The 23,752-nt window shown below is 35.8% G+C and overlaps 1 protein-coding gene across 1 annotated transcript in view; it reads right to left on the bottom strand.

The window, feature by feature from the left end:
- Nucleotides 1-23,752, bottom strand: part of CSMD1 (CUB and Sushi multiple domains 1) — a 1,256,706-nt gene that overhangs the window by 52,284 nt on the left and 1,180,670 nt on the right. Inside the window, exons 52-54 of the mRNA XM_059835885.1 lie at nt 22,634-22,807; nt 11,576-11,749; nt 6,420-6,593 (exon numbers count right to left, since the gene is read on the bottom strand). Of these exons, the coding sequence (XP_059691868.1) occupies nt 6,420-6,593; nt 11,576-11,749; nt 22,634-22,807 (522 nt within the window). The remainder of the gene's footprint in view (nt 1-6,419; nt 6,594-11,575; nt 11,750-22,633; nt 22,808-23,752) is intronic.

Below are 23,752 nucleotides of genomic sequence, written 5' to 3'. Positions count from 1 at the left end.
AGTAGCACATATGATCTTTAGTGTGCACTACTTTTTTTGTCAGGAAAAAAACCTCATGTAATTTCTTTGGTAAATTTCCTGCCAGTGACTTAGTAGTTAACCTACTACTGATGCAACAGATAGAAGCAATCTATCATCGCAAAAGAGTGCCTGAGAACTGCGAGCTTTATTTTCTGAAAATATCAATGTTTTCCATGCATACATAATAGCTCAGCTGCAAAATAAAATAAAATAAAATAAAATAAAATAAAATAAAATAAAATAATCTTCTGAACTAGCTTCAAGCAGTAATCTACATTTTGTAATAACTGCATGTAGAGTCTCAGTGAAATGAAGCCAAGTTCATTATTGACTCAAGTGAACTCAACCAAAGTTTGAAAGAAAGGTCATACGTAAATCTCTGTTGTATTAAATGATACAGGTTTGCCAGAAACATAATCCCTTCCCAGCAGTATATTTAAGGAGCTGGAAGATTTACTTTCTTTGTACACAAATTTATAATTCATCACTAACAATGAACTTTAATATAAATGTTTTTCACCCATTAGATAAAGAGTAATTTTAGAATTAAAGGCAGATGCCAAAAGAAGTGGTATTACTTGCTTTAGGTAAGTTCTAATCAGTTCATTAAGAGTAAATTTGAGATAAGCCATTTAGTTGGTAGAATTTGATTTATTTTTTTTTTAATCATGGATGTAAAATCATCATTTCAGCATGATTTTGTAATTGAAATGCACTTTATTATTTCTTAAATCTAACAAAAAAGGACTTTTTGCTCTTCTTTCATGTAAATAATGTAATTCAAGATTTATTTTATTTAAGCCTTTTTGGCAAAAAGAATCTCTAATAATTTTGAACCATACAGATTCATATTTTAATCCAAACTATATCAAATTATAAACAGAAAAGCACAACTATCATAAAAATATGTTACAACGATTTTCACAGCATATGTTCCAAAAATATAGTATTTATGGAAGTAAAAATCCTAAAAGGTATATCAAATTCTGCTCTCAGTGAAATGATGTAAATGTAATTATCCTGTGAGGTTATAGGAAGGCAGCTTACAGAAGAGAAGACTCCTTTGCCCAGATATACAGGTAGAATTAAACTAGGTAGATGCATGCAGAGAAGTGTTCTGTGGAAACATGTCTGGCCAATACGGAGGTTTGAACCACACTGCTTGGTACTTCCCTTTTTATTCTTTTGAAGGAATACAAAAAGGTTTTGTTTCACAGTGAATTCCTAAATTCATTGTGAGCAGCAGCATGCAGGCATCTTCAGTGAGGGTTCTTAACAGTGTCAAGTTAAGCATAAGCTTTGATGCTGCAGGCTAGAAACAGTAGGGTTTTGGGACCTTAGGATTTAGATAGTCTGTTACAGTGTTTAGTCAATATGTGGAATAAATTTTTATTCGTTGAACTTTCTTTCCTTTTGCTCTGTATTCATCTATTTTGGGGAAAATAGGTGTATCCTCTTTACTTATATGTATTTTAATGTGTTTTTTGAGTTCTGGATGATCATGCAGAGATGGTTAAGAAGTTACCTTAGTTACCCATCTAGTTACCCTAGATCAGATGATCTAGGTTACAGTCTCATAGTTTGATTCCATTTTACCTTAGTCTCCGAGACTGTGTTTTAATGTGAAAAGCTTGCAGTCTGCTTATTTTTGTTAAATCTTTGTTATGTAGTAGCCTAAAACAGTGGGATCAGCAGAAAAATAGGTCTGGAGACACCACATACCACCTCAGCAAGATTCTCCAAATGCATCTGTCAAAGTCTCTAGTCATAAATTATACGGAATCATAGAATCACAGAATAGTTGAAGTCACAAGGGACAGCTAAAGCAGTCTGCCCAGGGCTTTGTCCAGTCAGGTTTTGAATACCTCTAAGAATGGAAACTCCACAACCTCTCTGAGCAATCTGTTTAGGTGCTTGACAACCCTCACAATTAAAAAGTTTTTTCTTATGTTTCAATTCATGCCCTTTGCCTCTTGTCCTTTCACTGGGCACCACTGAGAACTCTGGCTGTCTTTTTTTACACCTTCCTTTAGATAAGCATTGATAAGATTCCCCTGAGCCTTCTCTTCTCTAGGATGAACAACCCCAGCTCTCAGTCTCTCCTCAAATCACATCTGAGTCCATGAGGGAAGTTTGTGTTTCTGTGAAAATACATTTAGGAATGGGCAGAAAACACCACAGAGAGAGGAGGGCACAAAAAAATTAGTGAGAAACAATAGAGGGAACACTGGTGTTAGAGGAGAAGGTAGTCCATGGGGGAGCAGTTATTCTCTGCAGCCAATGGAGGACACACATCAGAGCAGACTGATATTCCTGAAGGAATTCCAGCCCGTGGAGAACCCACGCCAGTCAAGAGGAAAATATTAAGAAAGAAGGAACAGCAGAGAGAAACTGCTTCGTACTGACTGCAAGGTCAACCCACCACACTAACATAAAATAAGAAAGTACCAATTCTCAAGACAATTAATACAACATTTTAAAATTTCTTATAGTTGAAATAAAATCTCCAAAATTTTTTGATCAGAGATGCACGTAGTAGGTCAATGGTATAGAAATACTCTAACACTGATATGCATAAACTGAAGTTGATGTTGACTATTCCCTTCAGACTACAACTAAGTATCTTCTAGTGCACAAAAACTTTTACAATAGTTATTGTTACTTGAGATAGTATATTTCTCTACAGAACCCAAAGGTAGGATTTCTTAAAGAAACTGCAAACTTTATGACTTATCTCTTTTTCAAACACTTAAATGTCAACCTGGAGTTCAAGGTTGATCACACCTCAACACTTCTGTATTAGTCTGACCATCTCTTTTTCTCCCCTTAATTGTGAGCTTCTTATGCTCAACCATTTCTCTGAGACTCAGCTTTGGTTCTTTATTTCTTGTACATCTTCATTTTTGTAATTTCTGGGACAAAAGTGGTGACATTTGAATAATACTTACAGTTTTAATTGTATTTTAAATAAAATTCTTGGTGATGCACAAGACAGAAAAGAACCTAGTTCCTTCTTTTAACTAGAGATAACATTCTCCCAAATGATACACTAACAAACTTTCCAGTATAGAAAAACAATTAATTATCCATTCCCTATATTGATGACTATTTCTAGATGTAATTATATAAATACTTAAGTTACACTGATTTTGACAACTTTTAAATCTTTATTGATTAGAGTTCCTAAAAAACTCTATGCTTTGTAATACAGACCTACAGTGAGGCAACAGACATGCAGTAGGTGACAAGATTGAGTCCTCACAGTTCATGATGGAAGAGATACAAGTCACTGAAAAATACCTGCTGTTATAGAAAAAGTAGTACTAAGTGAAGGGAAGAATGAAGTGAAGAAACACTGAGTGAAAGGCAAAAGTCCAACTTTACACCACCTGTATGAGAATAGACAAATTTGTAGATACTCAACTGGGAGAACTCCGGGCCACTCATTTGTGATAGGAGTTTGCATCTTGGCAGAGTTGCATCTATATTACTCACTACTTTCAGAAAACCAACATCCCTAAACAAAATTTCAGACCATAAATTGGCCTGGATCAAACTGAAATTCATGTAATGAGCTAAAAAAGGAAAATTAAAGTAGACAGGACACAACTGAAATAATGTTGGAGTAACTGTAAGTCTCCTAATTCTTATGTTCTTATTTTTTAAATCTTCTCAGCCTTTGCATTATTTTTCATAAATTTCCTTTTTTTTTTTCCTCTTTCACTTGTTTTCCTTTTAATAAATGTACTCGAGTTCAAGTTAAATAGCTGAGTAACTCAGTTTGTAAATTGGGTTGAACTTCAGTAAAACCATGCAATCTCTGCTTTTGACAGTCAAATAGAGTAGAGCTGGGCTGCATCTACAAGATATGTGAAAAAGTATATATTTTCAACAAACAAAACCTTACTTAATTGCCTCACAAATGAGATAGAGGAGTTTGTTCACTAAAGTCTAGCAATACAAAACAGTATAAAAGGGAAAAAAAGGCATATGAGCCTAAATAGGAACAATTTGCTAATTCCTGTTTCTCTGTTCCGGTAATTATATTGCTATGCTAGTTAACTGACTTGAATAAATGCTGAGGGTAGTGACTGAGGGAATTGCCATCTCTGTATTGTTTTAATGAGAATGAAAGATCTAATTCCACACACACTGAGCTTGAAATTGCATCACCTATCTCAGACAGTATCATGAGCTAATCACCAAAGATAATTATTATTCTTAGAAACAACCATTGTAACACAATATGATTTTTAATAAACCAACAGGTGGAGATAATGAAGCTACCAACAGCTGAAGTTAGCTTCTTATTACATGATTTTTAGTCCCAGTGCTAGTATCCTTAGCACAACTTTGCTGACTGCAATTTCCTTTAGCACATTAAAGACAAGTTACAAAGGACTAAAAGCTTAGTACTCGCCTTGATTTAACATTTAAGTGATCATTTTTCCAGTGAAAGAAAATACTTGATAAAAGCTTACTAGCCATTGCATTTCTGGAGAAGTTATTTTATCTGCTTTACTATTAACCCACTTTTCAACAAGCTGTCTAACCTGGACCTGTCTAATCAGAGAGGACAATAGAATTCCAGACTTGTATTCACAATAGTGGAAGATGAGATGATTTAAAAAATCACATTTTTTAAACTTGTAAAGTAGTATTTAGCTTCTTAATTTTGTAGTCAGCATTCAGGCATGAGATACAAAACACGCAAAAGAACTGAAAGGTTCATCAGTCTAAGGAAAAACCTAAGTGACTTGTGTGATATTCCTTTCAGAGGATGCATGATTTAGCAAAGATTTTCCAAATTATGTCACAGAGGAAAAATCTTGCCAGCCTTGCCAATTCCAATGTAACACTCAAAAATCTGTCTGAGGTATAATATATATTTTTTTTTCTATGTTTATGCATACATGCATAGAGAGATCAATTGATCAATCGATCGATTGATTAAACTTTGTGTTCTATTTCTTTGCATGTTCCATACCAGGCAAAATCATCAGGTTGTCTCCAGAGACTAAGCATTTTTTATTTGTTTTTGGTTTACACATTTGGAAATTAGTACTGTTGTTAAAAGTTATAAATGGACCCAGACAATTCCAGCTTTGAAAAGGGAATATGACGAGGAACGACATTTTTAAAATAGATCCATTAAAATATGTTTCCTTCTGGAGCCTTCACAAAAAGAGCACTGAAGGATATACAGTATCTCAAAAACTTTTATCCAGGCTTTTGAGATCATTCAGTATATCTTACAAGATTCACCTCATGTATTGCCTTTCACCTCTCTGATAATTTACATCTATTTTATAGCCAGAAGATATTCAATCTACCTCAGTGATTCAAAAGAAAACTTTTCACAATATCATTAAATTTTATCAGCATCTTATTGGATTCAGCATTGAGAAAGCATGTACTACACCAGTACAAGCTATTTCAGGGCATACATAAAAACAATAGACCAATGAACAGATTTTAGTGGACTGACAAAGGTATTGGTGGAACAGACCAAAGTTTTTATATTAGCTTCCTATTCTGCAACACTAGCCAAAGATTGAGGGAGATAAATAAAAACAATGGCCATAAATGGAAAGAGTAACAATAGGGTCACTTCAGAGACTTGTTTCCCTTTTAATCTTAATCACGTTAGTGGCATCTGGATAAATAAATGATAAGGACAAAATGAAATCTGAGAACTTTGGATTGTGTTTTAAAATGGTTTCTTTTTGTCCTTCCCTAATATGTACATTTGATACACAGTTTCCATCATAACACAAACCCTTGCTTCATTCTCATCTCTCTAAGATCTCCATCTTACCCAGAGCATACTAGTAGTCAGTTTCAGATATGTCTTCACAAAAAACCAATCAGAATTAAATCTTACTTTATCAATTTTTTCTGGGCAAAGAAAAATCAGGTTTCACATGTACAAAAGTTATGAACATCTCTTAGGTATTGCTAGGATTTACAGAATAATTAGTAGTGTTTTGATGGCTGAATATTCATTTGCATAACTATGTTTTAGTAGGAGTAATGGACCATTTATGGAAACTGTACTCTAGTGCACCTAATTCAGGCTAGATAGCCAGCTGTGATTTATTAATGTAATATAACTTCTGTGATACAAAGCACACTTCATATGTCTATAAACTAAATGCTAGGGATTGCAGTCTGATTGCAGTCTGATAACTTTGAGGTAAAATACTGAAAAGCCTAGGCTTCCCCAATACTCAGCCCTAACTCCATTTTCCAATATAGAAATGCAAAAACTTAAATAAAGGTGTCAGTAAGTTCCTAAAGGTCAGGTTTCTAACTTATAGCCCAATATTTTGAAGGCAGGGTAAAGGATCATGCCTCAAGTCATTAGAGAGCAGAGATTGTATGAGAAAGTTTCTTACCTCGGCAACTGGGTAAAGGGCTACTCCACTGCCCATTGCTTCGGCACTGTGCTCGAGAAGCACCCTGAAGTAAGTACCCAGTGTTGCAAGTAAAATTTACAACGTCATTTAAATTGAACTCACTGCCATTAGTCATTCCGTGAGCTGGATTCCCAGGATGTCCACATGTGATTGCTGTTAAAAGAAATAGGTAGGTTAGTATCTAACCAAATGGTACTGGTCCATGGAATCACTTGCAGGTTGGAGCTCTTTTTTTTTTTTCCTTCTGAATTTGTCTTTTATATTTATACAAGAGATTTAAGACAAAATAGGATATATTTATTCAGAATTCTTAACTGCCAGGAGAAAAACCTTAATTTTTCAATAAAACTTTTAGAATCTACTTTTTACTTTATGTTGAAAGTGGTAATATAAATAATTTTTATATATATATATGCATTTTGACACCCATCTGATATGTATTAGACCTTAAAAAATGTAGAGAATTCACCATATTTCCTACTAATGCAAATTAAAAAAAATATTTTTTCCATGGAAGCTTCAAAATGTAGTAGGGCCAAACAAATTGAATTTGATGTACTGCTTCAGAGCACTCTGGAGTTCTGAAGCATTCCTGTTCCAAAGTTATTGAGTTGCTTTACTGAAGTAGTGATCCTTTTAATCATATTTTCTTATGGCAATAGAAAAATCATTGTTGGGAGTAAATCTTTCCCATTACGTGTATTACATGTGTTGATTATGCTTAAAATACACTTATAAAATACACTTGCTATGGTCAAGCTCTAATTTTCCACATGACAAGACATTAAAATAATATAGAAAAATACAGAAAAGCATAAATACCGACAATATAAAATCAGAATGTGTACATATATATATATATACACAAACACACACACAACTTTTCAACATTGTGCTAGTGATGTTTATCATACTCAAATAAATATCCTATACACAGGTTTATCTTTTGCTTTATTACTTTGTGGTTGTTTTTTTTTAATTGAAGAGACAAGTGAAAAATAATTTAAATGTGTTTTTTTTTATTTTAGCACAGAGTTCAACTGTGAAACAGTATTTTCAACAGTACCTGATCTTTGGGAATTAAATAGGACACCTTCCTGTATACAGACTTGTGTATTTAGCCCTTAAATCGTGTAAATAAATCTACTTATATCACTTGAATCCTTTCTGCACCATCTCATTTGCAGCATTTGAAGATGAAAACCTAAACATCACAATAAAATCTTACTACATGCACAGGATCAACTTTATTCTAGCCCAGTTGTTGCATTTTTAAACTGTTGCAGATGATCAAGTTTCAATAAATAAAGCAATTTCCAGGCCCATACTAAATCAGTCAACATAATTCTTACATAAAACCTGTTAAATTAAAAAAAATGCTACTACCTTAAACTTTTTGCAGTTTCCTGAAAAAATTATATGCCATAGGTTTTAACAACACAAAATTTAGGTCTTTTGTAAAAATTCTGATAACGAAGGATAATCCTGTTCAGTTGCCCTTTTCAACAAAAGCATACCCTAGTCAGTCAGTTCCTGTTTAGACCTCATTACTCTTGACAGGATGCCAGGTTTTGTAACACCTTCCAGAAGCTAAAGATCTTGGATGCTGATATCTTAATCAATGCATCTAGTTTTGCCACTGCTCCATTATAGTGACCAGATATCATTGACCTGTTGACTGATCAACACTGTAATAGCTGGATTCACACAGTAGCAAGTAGTTAAAAGCATCTTTAAAAAAAAAAAAAAAGCAAAGTAGATAGATAATTTTGACATTATAGTGTTTTCAACCACCACTAGGCTTTTATGCAATCAATTTAATATTGTTTACCTAAGCAGTAGCCAAGGCATTTCAAATAAAGGTTACCACTGTTGGGTTTATGTCATCTAAATAGTGAATTACAAATTCCCTTCTCCATCCTAATATAAATAACTGCCCTATGCGTGCATGCACACACATGTATGTGTATCCACACACACACTCAGTCTTAAATATGTAATGGGAAAACAGAAGCACTTGATATGTCTGAAATCAATACTCGCTAAGGAATTACATATTTCCCTATTATATTGCAAAGAGATCAATCCACTTAATGTAAGTCCAGTCTTTAACACAGTATCGTTTTAGACCCCTGAGACTTCCATCTCACGACAGAAAATACATAACCCAGAAGAAATAATGGTAGTACTGATAGTACTTGGACCAGAAAAAAATCCAGTCTGAGTACCCAGATATAAGAACTAAGCCTGTGCTTTGGTCATCATTAATGCTTTTAGTAAAGAAGGTTAGTCTGCTGATTTTTGTTGTGCTGTTACTCACAAGGAACTAATCAGACATCTTCATATTTCATGTTAACTCCCAATAACCAGCAAGTGAAAAGATCTTTCAGAAAATATTTGGCTAAGGTGTGATCCAGCTGGTTATCCAATAAAGAGATGGGGAAACACCTGTGTATTACAAATTGTGTAAGATGAAGGAGGCTGACTTTCATATGAAACTAAGAAGCTAAAGTAGTCATGAGTGGAGTACTCCGAGTACTTGCTTAGAGAGAATTTTTTGAGGATTACAATGTCTAGTACTTACCACTCCGAAATTCCTTTCAAAGCCAATTAGAAATATAAAAAGATGTGTGATCTTCTGTAAAAATCTCACAAAATATAGACCAGGTTTTGGTAAGTTTTCAGGGGCACAGCCCATAAATTCTTTATGGTACATCTGCTACATTTCTAGTTCCTGATCCACACTGATCAGTAAGAAGACCATTTCAGTATCACATTAGGGAGCACATTTCTAGCATTGGTAAACAGTATGTTTTCATTTTGCTTCTCAGGAATAACAAAGATATTTTAATGATAAATTTTAATAAATAAATAAATAAATAAATAAATTTAGAAAAATAATCTGAAGCTTGGTTCCTGACATAAAAAAAATTGTCTTGTATGGCTCTTTGGCAGAGTTATAAGCAAAAGAAAACCATGTTGTAATGCCAAGCAATTTCTTGGGTCTTCCTTCTTGCCCTTTTTGAAAGCTGGAGTAACATGGGCTTTCCTCCAGTCCTCAGGCACTTTGATTCTTCTCGGGGACCTTTCCTGGAGATGAGGGAGAGTGGCCCAGCAATGACTTCTGACAGCTCCCTCAGCACTCGCGGGTGCATCCCATCAGGACCCATGGACTTGTGGATGACCAGTTTACTTAACAGATCTCTAACTTGATCCTCCTCAACCAAGGGAGCGCCTTCCTTCTTCCAGACTTTCTCTGTTACCTCCGAAGTCTGGGACTCCAGAGGGCTGGCCGGAGCAGCAAAGACTGAAGCAAAGAAAGCATTCAGGAACTCCGCCTTCTCTGCATCATCTGTCACCATGGCACCTGTCTCATTCAGCAGCAGGCCCACATTTTCTTTATTTTTCCTTTTGCCTCCAATGTACTTGAAGAAACCCTTCCTGTTGACCTTGACATCCCTTGCCAGGTTTAATTCCAAGGAGGCCTTGGCTTTCCTTGTTTCATTCCTGCCTACTCTGACAGCATTCTTGTAATCTTCCCAAGTGGTCAGTCCCTTCTTCCACGTACCATAAACTTGAGCTTTTTCAGAAGCTCCTTGCTCAACCACACAGGTCTCCTGCTTCCCTTGCCTGGTTTCTTGTTCTTAGGGATACACCGATCCTGAGCTTGGAGGAAGTAGGACTTGAATATCATCCAGCTCTCTTGAGCCCCCCTACCCTCTAGAGCCCTAACCCATGGGATTTCTCCAAGCAGTTCCTTGAGGAGATCAAAGTCAGCGCTCCTGAAGTCCAAGGTTGCAATCCTACTTGTTGTTTTGTGCATACTGCACATGAGCCTAAACTCTGTCTTCTCATGATCGCTACAGACAAGGCTGTCCCCAACCTTAATGTCCTCCACCAGTCCCTCTTTCTTTGTTTATTTTGTTTATTGTCCCTCTTTGTTTATTCTCTGCATGGTAAAATTAATCCACTAAAAGAAATAATGATAGCTGGTGGCATTTCTCCTTTGATGAATATAAATCACTTGAAGATATAAATAGGATTTTAAAAGGACAGTGACATTTGGCAGATATTTCCTGCAGCTGTATACAGGTCTAAATCTTCATTTTAGCACTAAGAAAGAAAATACTGAACATTTTGAAATCTAATGATTTACGATTAATATATTTTCTCAGAAATGAAGCAAAGATACTAACATGGATTGAACAGAAAAGCTGATTGTCTCAGTGAATACCTCTGTGTAGACAAAAATATGTCTGTCTGAATTGCAGACATCTTAAAAAATTGCAAAATTGAAATAATTTATATAAACGCTCCATTAAAAATATCAAAAACTGTATAAAAATGGGAAGCCTTATTAAAACTGAAAAAGAATAATAAAATCAGTTACACAATACAATAGTATCATAAAAAGCAGAGAAATCAGACTTGACTCTGATTAAATCGCTGATGGTTCAGAAAATGTCAGAAAACCTGCCATGCAAATGAGGAAGGGAGTAGGAAAGACTCAACAATTCCAGTAATTAATTATGGAATTTTAAAAAGTAGGTGAATTAAGAGAAAAAAAATAATCCTATTAAAGGGAATAAAAAAGTTAATATTTTTTATAACAGATGTGGTATAATACAATACCATGCCTAGGCTTGCACTGGTAAATATTAGGAGGCCAACTTGGAAAAATGGTCAGTCACCATCAGAACTGCACAGATAAACAGTATTCCAGCTTTACCCACCAAACAATGAAATTAGACCAAGGGATTTTGGTATTCCTGGTGAAAAAATAGGGGAGAGGCTCAGTAAACCCACACTTGACATAGAAACTATGCCTGGAGAAAGAGAGAGAAAGAGATATATGAAGTTATACAGTTGCAGCCTGCTGTTCAGCCCACTTCAATGCCTATGTCATCTTGTTTCTGAAACAACAGAAATCAGAAATTACTGAATACAGTTATTCAGCCTGTGCTAGGTTAGAAACTGGATTAGATTATCATAATGACCGTTATAATTGAAAATAGGTCCAATAAATATGGAATCTGAGCACCTCATTCAAACACCTTTGAACATCTAATCCACTGTTAATGTTCAATTACAACAAAATACTAACAATAATTCAGTGAACAATTCTTGATACTTACGGACACAAACAGGAGTTTGTCCAGACCATTTGTGATCCTGTAGGCAAATTCTGACAGATGTACCAACAAGTCGAAAGCCAGGATTACACTGATAGACTACAGTATCACGATAACTGAAACCATCTCCACTAATATGACCATTTACAATTGGATCCGGAGAACCACAGTGACCAGCTACAATAAAAGAACAACCCATCAAAAACATATATTCTTACAAACCTTGACAACATTTACAAAAACGCTGATAGGAAAACAAAATTTCATCCTTGCTTTCAATAAACAATACGTTAGGGTCAAATACTGCACTGTACAGAACAAGTTATGAAGTGTAAAAACTACAGGTGAAATTCATTCTACTTTTTTAGGGTGAAGTAATATTAAAATAATTTTAATTTTCATAGGTATAGTTTCTGCAGACTCTGTTACAGAAATGACAGATTTGTCAGAAGAATGTCTGGAAAATGTAAATGTCCGAAATTACAAATCATTCAGTTTAATTGCTAAAAAACTGACAACTTTAACACAGATTTTTTTTTTCCCCTTTGCCTTAGTAAGGTTACCTTTTTCCTCAGAGAAGTGTGAATTAAAAGGTCTTTGACTCTCAAACCCATACTATTATTTCATCATAGAGTTCTGATTTCTTTTATTAATTATTTGCCTCAGACTTTGTAAGTAGATCTCTACTAGTAAATGAAACATGGTTGGGACTATTCTCTGGCAGAGGCCAACCAGCAAAGAGCAATCTGCATCCTTAAAATGAAAATCTCTTGCCCTTCAGACCAGCGCAGCTGCTACAAAGCTGCCTACCCGAATCAGTACTGGTTTAAGCTAACTTGAACTGTTTTTGAAAATTGTCTTGGAGAATCTTAGCCAAAAACATGTCTAGGTGTTGTTCTAATGATTTAATAGGAGACATGATCAAGTTTCATGCTCATCTGTATGTCCTGGTGTTCTTATTTTATTAGAACAAACATAGCTTTTGTTATTATACGTATCCAACAAATAACTGATTTTTCATTAGTGGATCTTTAGACATTAGTAGACAGATCCTAAGACTCATCAAATTAAAACAAACAAACAAACAAACAAACCCCTAATTTTTTAAAAAATAAAGAAAACATAAATAATTTCTGTTGGATCACAGTCAGTCTATTGCCTTCAAGACAAGAAACACTGAGTTATTTCAGATATGTATATATGTTTTTAATAAAAATTTTCTCCAGTCTAATTTAAAGCCTGCAACACGGAACACAGGTTTCTATACAACTTCTTGAAAAAGAATAAATTCCTACAGCTAAGTATATGTTGTTATGTTCAACTATTTCCTAACACTCACCTCACTTCTACAATTAAGTTCATGTTTATTTATTAATGGCTTTGAGTAATGAATCATAAAAAGTGTTCTTATTTGTGTTTACTCTTTCCAAATAATAATCAACTTTATGTTCTTTTCAGCTCATTCTTAGCTAAACTGACATATTTAATGCCTTTTCTGTGCTTATAAATTCATATTCATGTCAAAATTATAATAAACTCTTCTTTAAATTGCTTTCCAATTTGGTCAGCCATCTTCTCCAGCTGTACGAAGGCATGGAAAGGAAGGAATGTCTACCAGCATGTCCTTAGTTACATCAGCTGTTGTTAAACAATACAGAACACATTACTCCAGGTTAATAGCACTCTTGGCACTAAGGAAGCCAAGTAATGATTTTATTCTTTCTAGATTCTTCATTCTGTTTGAAAACAGAGTTGCTGAGCAGGAAACTCTTTCTCTTTACTTATTAAACAGGAGAAAAAAGTTCTTTTTTTTTTGTGACACTGATTAATTACAACTGGCAATAACTTCATCCGAAACTATAGTAAGTCCTCATTTTGAGATGTGAGGGCAGGAACCTGAGGCTCATAACCACTGCTAGAATGGGTGTGTGTGATGTTCTGTTTCACACAGGCTGTATCCATCAACAGCAGGCTTGTTTGTAACTTAGCTTCTTGGGACTGAATACTAAAAAGCCCCTTTAATAATGCTAGGTGGTATATTTCATTGACATTTAATGGCTCTTCTAAAACCCTAGAAGGGTAAAACACATGCCACTTGATTATTTTTTCATATGTATAAGATTATCATAATAATCATAATTGTAGGATTGCTGGTGTCTTTAAGGAGACATTGTGACATTGCTCTGTAAATTTGTGGAAGAGAGTATGAACGTAAGCTTTTCACACCCAACTTCTTATACAGCTATTCTTCCCCTGACAGGGATTATGGCAACAGAGAGTAACAAGGACATTGAAAGCACATTTTTTCTCCTTGAAACGTCTCACGGAATAATTTACCTTATTGTTCTCAGTCCAAATTATGATCCACCTTACCATTTTCTCTCCTCCAGCCTTGCTCAGGCTCTCCTTGTCTATCACATACTCCAGCACCTAGCCCTTTAATGGGCCCTTCACCTGGACTTGCTTCAGTTTCCAATATCTCTCTTGTATGGTGGAGGACACAAAAACTACACACCATTTTCCACATGAGTGCTGAAGAGGAAATAATAACCATGACCCGCTGACTACACTGCTGCTCATACAGTCCAGTCTGTGATCTTCTTGACTGCAAGGCCATACCTTTAACTCTTGTTCAGCCTCTCCACTAGGTCACTTGGGTTTCTTTCTGTAAAGCTCCTTTCTACAGTCAGTTCCATGCCGGTACTCATGAATGGCATTATTCTAGAAAATTGCGGGATTTTGTATTTGTCTTAGTTGAACTTTATGAGCTTCCTGTTGGCCCATTCCTCCAGATTCTCAAGGTCCCTCTGTCTAGCAGTACTACAATCCAGCATATCAACTGTTCTCCCATCATTTGGTGTCATCCTCAAAGTTCCTGAGGCTGCACCCTAACCTGTTATCCAAATCACTGACCAAGGCTGGGTAGTATTGGCCTCAGTATTCATCCTCAGTATCCACTGGCTATCAGTCATACTTTGAATCATGAAACACTACCCTCAGAGTTTGTTGGTTCAATTAATTTTCCACCCATTTTGTAGTCCCCCCATCCAGTCTCTGTCTTCTCAATTTGGCTACAAGGATACTACGGAAGACTGTTTCAAAAGTTTTGCTACAACACAAAGTGAAAGAAGCTGCTGAAATCTACTGAAATGTACATCCAGTGAGACTGTCATCAGAAAAAGCAGTAAGATTATTAAGGTTTGCTTTTGATTGTTCCATCTTGTCTGTTCCTAAATATTTTCTTGTTTTCCCTATACCTGGGAATGGACTCAGTTCCTAATGCTTGCTCCCTATTTTTTTCCAGGGACTGAGGTGAAATAGCCAGCCTCTTGCCTTCTTTGGAAATCTGATGTTATAATTGGGTTTTTTCCAGTAATTGTCGCTGTTCCCACCTTTCAAGCACAGTAGAAAGCAGCCTCACAATGACTTATCCAGTCAAATTACAGATATTAGTTCAGTTTATTTGAGTAGTTCCCTCTAGTGCTTTATCACTCCTGTACTACAAATTCATGGCCTGGCTAATCTACAGCCTAGATGAGCTATGTACTAGAGCAGAGGTATACCTCTGTTTTAATCAGAAGTTCTTCTCCTAAAGAAAACAATTCTGCATGGCCCTAAATATTCATGCATTGGAACAATTCTGAAAATTATCTTTCAGATTTTGGGAAAGGAAATCTATGAAACAGATGCAAAATGGTGAAATAGAAGCTGTATTTATACAAAATAGAATGGAATACATTTAGTTTTTAAAAATATTTCTAGACTTAAACAGTGAAGAATTGAAAAGCAGTTGCTGCACTGAAGCCAAACACAGGGAACCACAGGAAATTTCAAGAAGAAAGATAGCTGAGATGTGCCAACTGGCGTAATGCAAAATACAAAATGCACTTTCTCTTAAACAGGGATTTAACAAGTTGCTGGGCTTCTTATGTGAGTCATTTTATTTACAGATCATTCCAGCTAGTAGATTTAATAATTTTTCTGGGAATTTTGACTCATTTAAATTTAATATTCCAACAACTCAAGAACTGAAAGAGCACTGCAATAACACAAAACATATGTAATTTTCCCATCAAGTAAAATTAGATCAAAAGAAAATGAAGAAGGTTGCTAGTGGATTTTTTAATAAAATATGCTCTTAAGAATTAAGAAAATTGTTCACATGGTTCAAGGTTTGTTCTATAGTTTTACTCTAAAACATCTGGAAAGCAAGATGCAAATAATTCTATTTTATTTTAATAAGGATTTGAAATATAAGCCAATATCACAATATCATACTGCAGTGTACCTATGAGTTATCAATTACAGGATCAGATATTTTACACAAGCACAGTCAGCAGCAGCATTTTTCACACTGATGAATGTAGAGAATTAAATGTATAATAGAATCACATAAGATATGGAATTCTTACTTTTTTGAAAAACAGTATTATGCTAAAAATTCATGAAAATGGAATGGAGTAGATTATATTTAAGTTTAGATTTTAAAGTATGTCTTTTACTTGTTTATGTATAGTTTTGCACCTGAAAGTCATAAAAAGTCAGGAAAAAATATCTGTTAGGGAAAACACTTTACTCCGTGATTAAATGCCACCGATACTAGAGATGGAGTTAAGTGAACTCTTAAATGCTTCCAATTTGATCTCTGCCCTACATGTATGCATGATCACTCACACACACAAAGCATGTGCACAAACATATGTTTTGTGACTTATAGGTGCAATTATTCTTGGAGGGAAAAAAGAGGAAGAGATGAAATAACAGCAGTGTAAGTAATTGAGTGAAATTGAAAAAAATCTTGCCTAACAATTCCTATTTATCCTTGTATAACTAAGGAAAAAAAACATATAGTACTAACTACCTGAAGACTGAGGTCTTTTATTTATCCTTGGACTCATTAACTACGGTCATTGGTTTTAGCTTTCTTTTGAGACAAATAATAAGGACTTGACAAACCCTTTCCTGACATACAGAAATTAATGTACTCAGCTGGCCTGAAATCATAAATTGATTCTACACAGACCAGTGGGTAACATAAAGCGATACCTATTTTCACCTATAGCTGTCCTCAATTACATTCATGCAGGTACAGTGTAGCTAAAAAAAAATCTCTGACTCATTATCTTGCTTTGAAATGGAAAGGCTCATTCAGAGCTCCCTGGGTGTTTGCCTCCTGATTTTCACAGGCTTCCTAAAGACACCTCTGAAATAAATTTGGTGCATGCTGTCCTTCAAATTTAGGAATACACAACTGGTGGCATTCACATCATCTAGCTTTAACATTTAAGAATTCACCTTTCCTGAACTGCTCTCTGGAGGAGCCTGCATAGTTCAGTTGACCTTGTTGGGAATTTAGGATCTTAGATTGTACTCTAAATTGTATCTAAATTAGGTGTCTAAAGTACATGGTGTTAATATCCCTTATGTGAGAGAATGCAGAGAGACAGGAAGAGGTTTAGCAGCAGAAACACAAGCTTCTGCAGCATGCATGTGATAACTCAAATTTAGATTTTCACACTCAGATCTGTGCAGCATTTTTGGCACTATAGAGTTTGTCTGATTTTGAAATAGCAAAGACTAAATAGAGATTAACAACCTTCCAGCTCGAAATGTGATCTTTTTTGTCTAGTGAGATATATCCATGCATTTAACAGTTCTAAGCACAAGGCTGCATTCAACAATGCAATCTATCTGATAGTTCCTGCAAGAGGCCCTGTGTTCATTACAAGTCGGAAGGAACAGGTCTGTAGAAATCATTTAAAACGCAGGCAGTCAGGTGGAAAAAAAGGTTGTTAGTTATGACCCAGGGGACAGGATAATAGTAATGGATTCCAAATTCAATGTGGATTTGTAAAAAACTGAAACAGACAAAATCCAACAGCAAATCACCCCTGGAGAAGAAAAGGATTAAATAATATAAATGAAATTCAAGCTGTATACAGAGACAGTCTTTCCTAACTAGGAGATCTAGTAAACATATTAGCTGTTTCCCAAAGAGTTAAAAGTTTCACTGTGTGTAGTTTTTAAACTGACTTCAAGCATAAACTAGTATTGTTCACTATGTAAGTCCTGTACTGATCAATTCTTCTCCATCTCTACACTATTTGAATCTAAATTTATGTCTACCATAGGCAGTTATTCTTCTGGGGTGTTCAGTGATAAAATATATTTCTCAGCAGTCAGAACAGAAGAAAAAAATCTTTTCCAGCCTTCAATGAGCAAGAGTTATTTCTAATACAAACAGGATCCACTGAGATTTGTATATCATTTAGTTCGTATATGTTGGCAGCCAAATCATCCTATGTGTATAGCCTTTCAAAAAAGAAAAGCAGTACATAAGTACTAAATACTATTATTATTGATCAGATGATGAATTGGTATTTCAGGTTAGTTAAAATAAATGAATGTTAACACATATCTTTATGCTTGAAATTATTAAATGCAGGTGTCAGGCACTACACTGGCAATGAATGGTATAACACAGTGCAAAAAAACTGAGGGGTAATAGCTCTTTTTTTACAATATAACTTTCATGTTTGCAACAGAAGAAAGGGCTGAGGAAAATACTCCTACACATGCAAATTTGGGGAGGTTGGATCTTCACAGCTGCAATACCAGTATCTTTTAAATCTTGGTCGGTCTCAGTCCAGGGATAACCTGACACCAGCATGAAGCTGATATATATTCACATACAAACCTCTTACGTAGTTCCACTGTGGAACTGATGAACTTATGTATGTGAAAAAGTAATGCTGAAGCATAGCACTCCCCTAATGAGCACCTCAGTGGAATTCTTTCTCCTAGGTAAAAAAAGATTTATTTTACTCCTTTACAGCTCTAAATATAAAAAGAAGTAGTAACTAAAGTATACTCCATTTATGCCATTATTTCCTATATCAAAATGACATCATTCTTAATACAGCATGTTTTAAATTGAAAAATTAAGTGTATGGAATTGAAAATGCATCAAGCCAGAGAAGTGTTTTTCCTTTTCACAAAATTTGCCAGAAACAAGTACATCTTGCTGGGAACTCACTAATAATGAACTGCCATTTAGACAGAATCACAGAATTACTATGGTTGGAAAAGACCTGTAAGATCATCAAGTCCAGCCATCAACTAACACCTCCATGCCCATTAAACCATGTCCCACAATGCCTCGTCCACATGTTCCTTGAACACCTCCAGGGATGGTGACTCCACCACCTCCCTGGGCAGCCTATTCCAATGTTTCACTACTCTCTCAGTAAAGAACTTTTTCCTAATATCCAGCCTGAACCTCCCCTGGCTCAACTTGAGGCCATTTCCTCTTGTCCTGTCACTAGTCACTTGGGAGAAGAGACCAACACCCACCTCTGTCCAACCCCCTTTCAGGTAGTTGTAGAGAGCGATGAGGTCTCCCCTCAGCCTCCTCTTCTCCAGACTCAACAACCCCAGTTCCCTCAGCCGCTCCTCATAAGACTCGGGCTCCAGAACCCTCACCAGCTTCGTTGCCCCTCTCTGGACACGCTCCAGCACCTCAATGTCCTTCTTGTAGTGAGGGGCCCAAAACTGAACACAGTATTCGAGGTGCGGCCTCACCAGCACCGAGTACAGGGGCACGATCACCTCCCTACTCCTGCTGGCCACACTATTTCTGATACAGGCCAGGATGCCGTTGGCCTTCTTGGTTGCCTGGGCACACTGCTGGCTCATATTCAGCCGGCTGTCGATCAGCATCCCCAGGTCCTTTTCTGTGGGGGAGCTTTCCAGCCACTCGTCCCCAAGCCTGTAGCATTGCATGGGTTTGTTGTGACCCAAGTGCAGAACCCGGCACTTGGCCTTGTTGAACCTCATACAGTTGGCCTGGGCCCATCGATCCAGCCTGTCCAGATCCCTCTGAAGACCCTTCCTACCCTCGAGCAGATCAACACTCCCGCCCAACTTGGTGTCATCTGCAAACCTGCTGATGGAGCACTCAATCCCCTCTTCCAGATCAGCAATAATGATATTAAACAAGACTGGCCCCAAAACTGAGCCCTGGGGGACTCTCTGGGCTTGGCCGTCCAGCCAGTTTTTTACCCAGCAAAGAGTGCACCTGTCTAAGCCATGAGTCGCCAGCTTCTCCAGGAGAATACTGTGGGAGACAGTGTCAAAGGCTTTACTGAAGTCCAGGTAGACAACATCGACAGCCTTTCCCTCATCCACTAGGCGGGTCACCTGGTCATAGAAGGAGATCAGGTTGGTCAAGCAGGACCTGCCCTTCATGAACCCATGCTGGCTGGGCCTGATCCCTTGGTTGTCCTGCACATGCCCTGTGAGTGCCCTCAAGATGAACCTCTCCATAATCTTCCCCGGCACCGAGGTCAGGCTTAGAAGGTAGGTTAGCTATGTGAGACAATGTTCACTACTTCTGACTACTCCGTATCTTAAAAGATGACATACTGTAAAACTGTCTTCACAAAAATTGTGCTACAAACTTTACTATTGCAAAATGAAGGAATCAATCAAGAAGACATGATCAAAGGTTATAAAATCTTAATTCAGATCTGTATTACATGGTCTCGCTATTTTTTTTCTGAAAAGACTCTATCTTCATTTTCCTTGCTGCTGCAGCCTAGTATCTGAATTGAAAGAAGAAAAGGCAATCATCATGGCAAGTAGGACACAAAGACTGATATTTTATCATTGTCTCTGAGAGAAGACTCCCACATTTCTGTATTTCACCTATACCCCATCTAATTGTCCGTTCTATACTGATGAAGAATAGAGTTTGTATGCACTGATAACTCCACATTCTTTTTCATCAAGGTTAGATTATTATGCTTTTGTCTGTTAGTGCATTACTGTCTTGTGGCTTGCAACCGGTTTTAAAATATTTTCTCTAAAAGTATTTTCAGGCATTAAAGATCTCCAGAAATGCAGGATGTTGTCACTAGTACTTTGTTACAAATCATGTTTATCTAATGATACTCGATATCCCTTTTTCTTAATAACCTGCTAAGATGAAATTGATGATACCTGAAAAATTTGAGGGTTTTTTTTTTTTTTTACGACATGATTGAATTGGTATGTGGTCCCATCACACCTGGTTATTGTGATGTGGATGTTCTTCTTTCCTTTTAATAGAATATTCTACCAGGGGAATGTTAATGTATTTTAAAATGCAGCTCTGATTTTCTGTTTTCCTCAGGGGAACTGTAGCCACTTCTTTTAGTTTTGTACCTTGGTGAGAGCATGAACTCAAAGCTCAATAACTGCAAATACCCTTTATGATGGTAGTATGAAATAACTCTGCTTAGAAATTTAAGGGAAAACAGCATAGACTACCTACTTATCATTTATATCTTTAAGGTAATGAGAAGCAGCAACCTGATATGCCAAAGAGCATATGTATATCTACCTGAACACAGAAAGACAGTGACACTATTGACACTGAGAAAGTTAAGAATGGATTCAGGTGTCTAAGAATGCTCAGCAACCTTTCATTATCAGTTCTTTAGGTATATGTAAAAGATCCATATTGACACTGACTTATTGCAAATGTAGATGTCAGGTTTATTTTGACTTGGTCCATGGAACTCACAACATCTGAGATTCTTCAGACAGCATGAGGGTTTGAAGAAGTGATGCTTAGGAAAAGATTTTTTTCAGCTTTGTTTTTAATTCATTTCTTCAGATAGGACAAAAATATGACATATGGCAAAACATATCTATCCATTATCTTTTAATGGGATATTTTGAAGATACCAAGGTCACAGGAAGATAACTGGCATTTTATTTTTCACCTGTAAAATTTTCATGTTAATATACTTTTTAAAAACTTAATGTTTCTACAGAGCGGGAGGACAAGGGATTTTATAATTCAGAAATTAATTAGCATCATTTGTTTAAAAGCTTTAAGTGAAATGTTACTGTTAGACATGTATCTAATTAGTCAAACATTGCTCGAACATACGTGAAAATTTTACAAGTAGTGAGTTCTGGATGGAGAATAATTTCTGACAATTCATGTTACAGCTACTACCATTTCCTTATAAAACAATGGGTTTACTGTTTCATTGCTTCAAAAAACAGGAATATGGATTATTCTGGATAATGATATCTTAGTTACTCTAGTTGGTTTTGGGATTTTTTAAAAACAATTAATTATTTCCTCTGTAAAACAATTAATTTTTTCCATATGATAGGTGGTAAAACCATTTTGTTTAAAATGTGCTAGATAGGCATGGAGTACTATGTGTTCTGCTAAAAGGATGTGGCTAGGCAGCAGAGAAAAAAGCTGCTTTTTAAGTGAGGTTGAATTCTGGAAAAGAAAGATGAGATTCCTCCTTTCCTGAGAGCAACTGAGTACATTCAGCCATGAGACAGGAAAAAAATCTGCAAAATGAGGGTAGACAAAGCAAATAAAAGATTCCAGAAATAACTATACTGTCTACAACCAGGAATATATCCACTGCTGTGCTTCAACGGTAACCAAAAAAGAAAACAGTTTTCTTATGTCTGTATTAGGAATGCAAACCAATATGAGTGGATCTAAAGAATGAAAGAATTGCGGTGAGAACTAAAGGTCCAAACTATATATATCTTAGGGTTTGGAAGGGTGTTGGTTTTGCTTTACTTTGGCCTGTCTCTTACCTACTGCCCTTGAGTGAATGCTCAATATGCTGAAAGCTCATTTGTAGTTGCAGTGCATCAGGAATACTCCTGAACTGAAGCTCATCTTCCAGCTTAGTTTCATCACACACGCTGTGACTGCTCCACAAAGCAAATCAAAGTACTGTAAATGTGGGCAATCGAGTCACTTAAAACACCCTTGTGGTCCGAAAAGCATTCCAACAACATCAAAAATAATTTAATTTCAAATAAAATGTTATATGTTAGTCGAGTAGTATAAAATCATATGAAGTACACAATATTTCTGTATTTAAGATATCTTTATTTTTCATTGATTTAAAAATGTTGTTACTTGATAACAGCTGAATTCCAGTACTTGATAATGTGTTTGCTTAAAACAAAAGAAAACAAAACAAAACCCAAACCAAACCAAAACGTAAGAAAAAACAGAAATTTGTTTTTTACCTAGGCATTGGGTTTCAGTACCACTCCAGAGACCGTTTGCCAAGCATTCTCTCACGTGAGAACCGACTAATGTGTATCCTGTGTTACAGGTGAATATTGCAGTAGCTCCATACACTGTTAAGGTTCCAATCTTATTTCCATTTGGTGGAGATGGAAGACCACCACAGGAGATAACTAGGAAAAAAACCAAACAACAGAATAAACTGAAATATAAAAATACTTTTCATAATTTCTTGGACTGGAAGACAATATACCACCTCACATTTTCTTAAAAAGTAAATGTAATACGAATGACTATAAGAGTTGTGTTCCACATTAAGGGCTTAAAATTATGCTTGATTTGACAACACATATTCTAAATCTAAAAATTCATTAGGTTATCTTCACATCTTGACAGCAGCTTAAACACAATCTGTATTTCCAGTTCTGAAACAAGGCAATTACATGAATGTCCAGGAAGGCTGCATTTATATTCCATGTGTACATACTCCTGGCTACTCCTCAAATATACTTTCCCTGGCCATTTTAAGTGTTATATCTGTTTAAAGTTACTATCTTTTTTTAACACGTAGTTCTCTGAATTGTTATGAACTGTCTTTTTTCTTATTCCCCACTACTATTCATAATTATATAAAATATATATAGTAGTCTACTTGCAAAAAATATAAATCTTCTTTTTTTTCTTCAGGCTCGACTTGACCCATTATCACAGAAACCTTCTGTAATATCAGCTGCAACCCAGAGCTATTACAGGTACCACATGAAAAATTACCTTTTAAGAATGTATCAAACTCTAATTTAATTAAAACCATTCTGTCATGTCTTTTGTTTCTAGAAAAACATATCAATAATATTGTAATTTAAGATGCATAACAATGCCTTCAAGAGCTTCAACTGTATTTTATTATATGTTAATATAAATCATGGGTTTATTTACAAAAGCATGTTAATCACAACTAAACTTCCTAATTGAAAACTCAAGACCACATTCTTCTATATTTTAAAATGTTCACTATAGAAAACAACATGGAATTGGGTAGAAGTTGGATAAAATCAAGTACATACCACCATGCAGTTAACTCAGTCATAATCAGAATAAATGTGATCAAAGTTTCTTAT

Source organism: Gavia stellata, chromosome 2 (assembly GCF_030936135.1).
Source record: "Gavia stellata isolate bGavSte3 chromosome 2, bGavSte3.hap2, whole genome shotgun sequence".
Classification (NCBI taxonomy): Eukaryota; Metazoa; Chordata; class Aves; order Gaviiformes; family Gaviidae; genus Gavia; species Gavia stellata.
The sequence above is the reverse complement of the archived record's forward strand: the minus strand, read 5'-3'. Positions and strand labels throughout refer to the sequence as shown.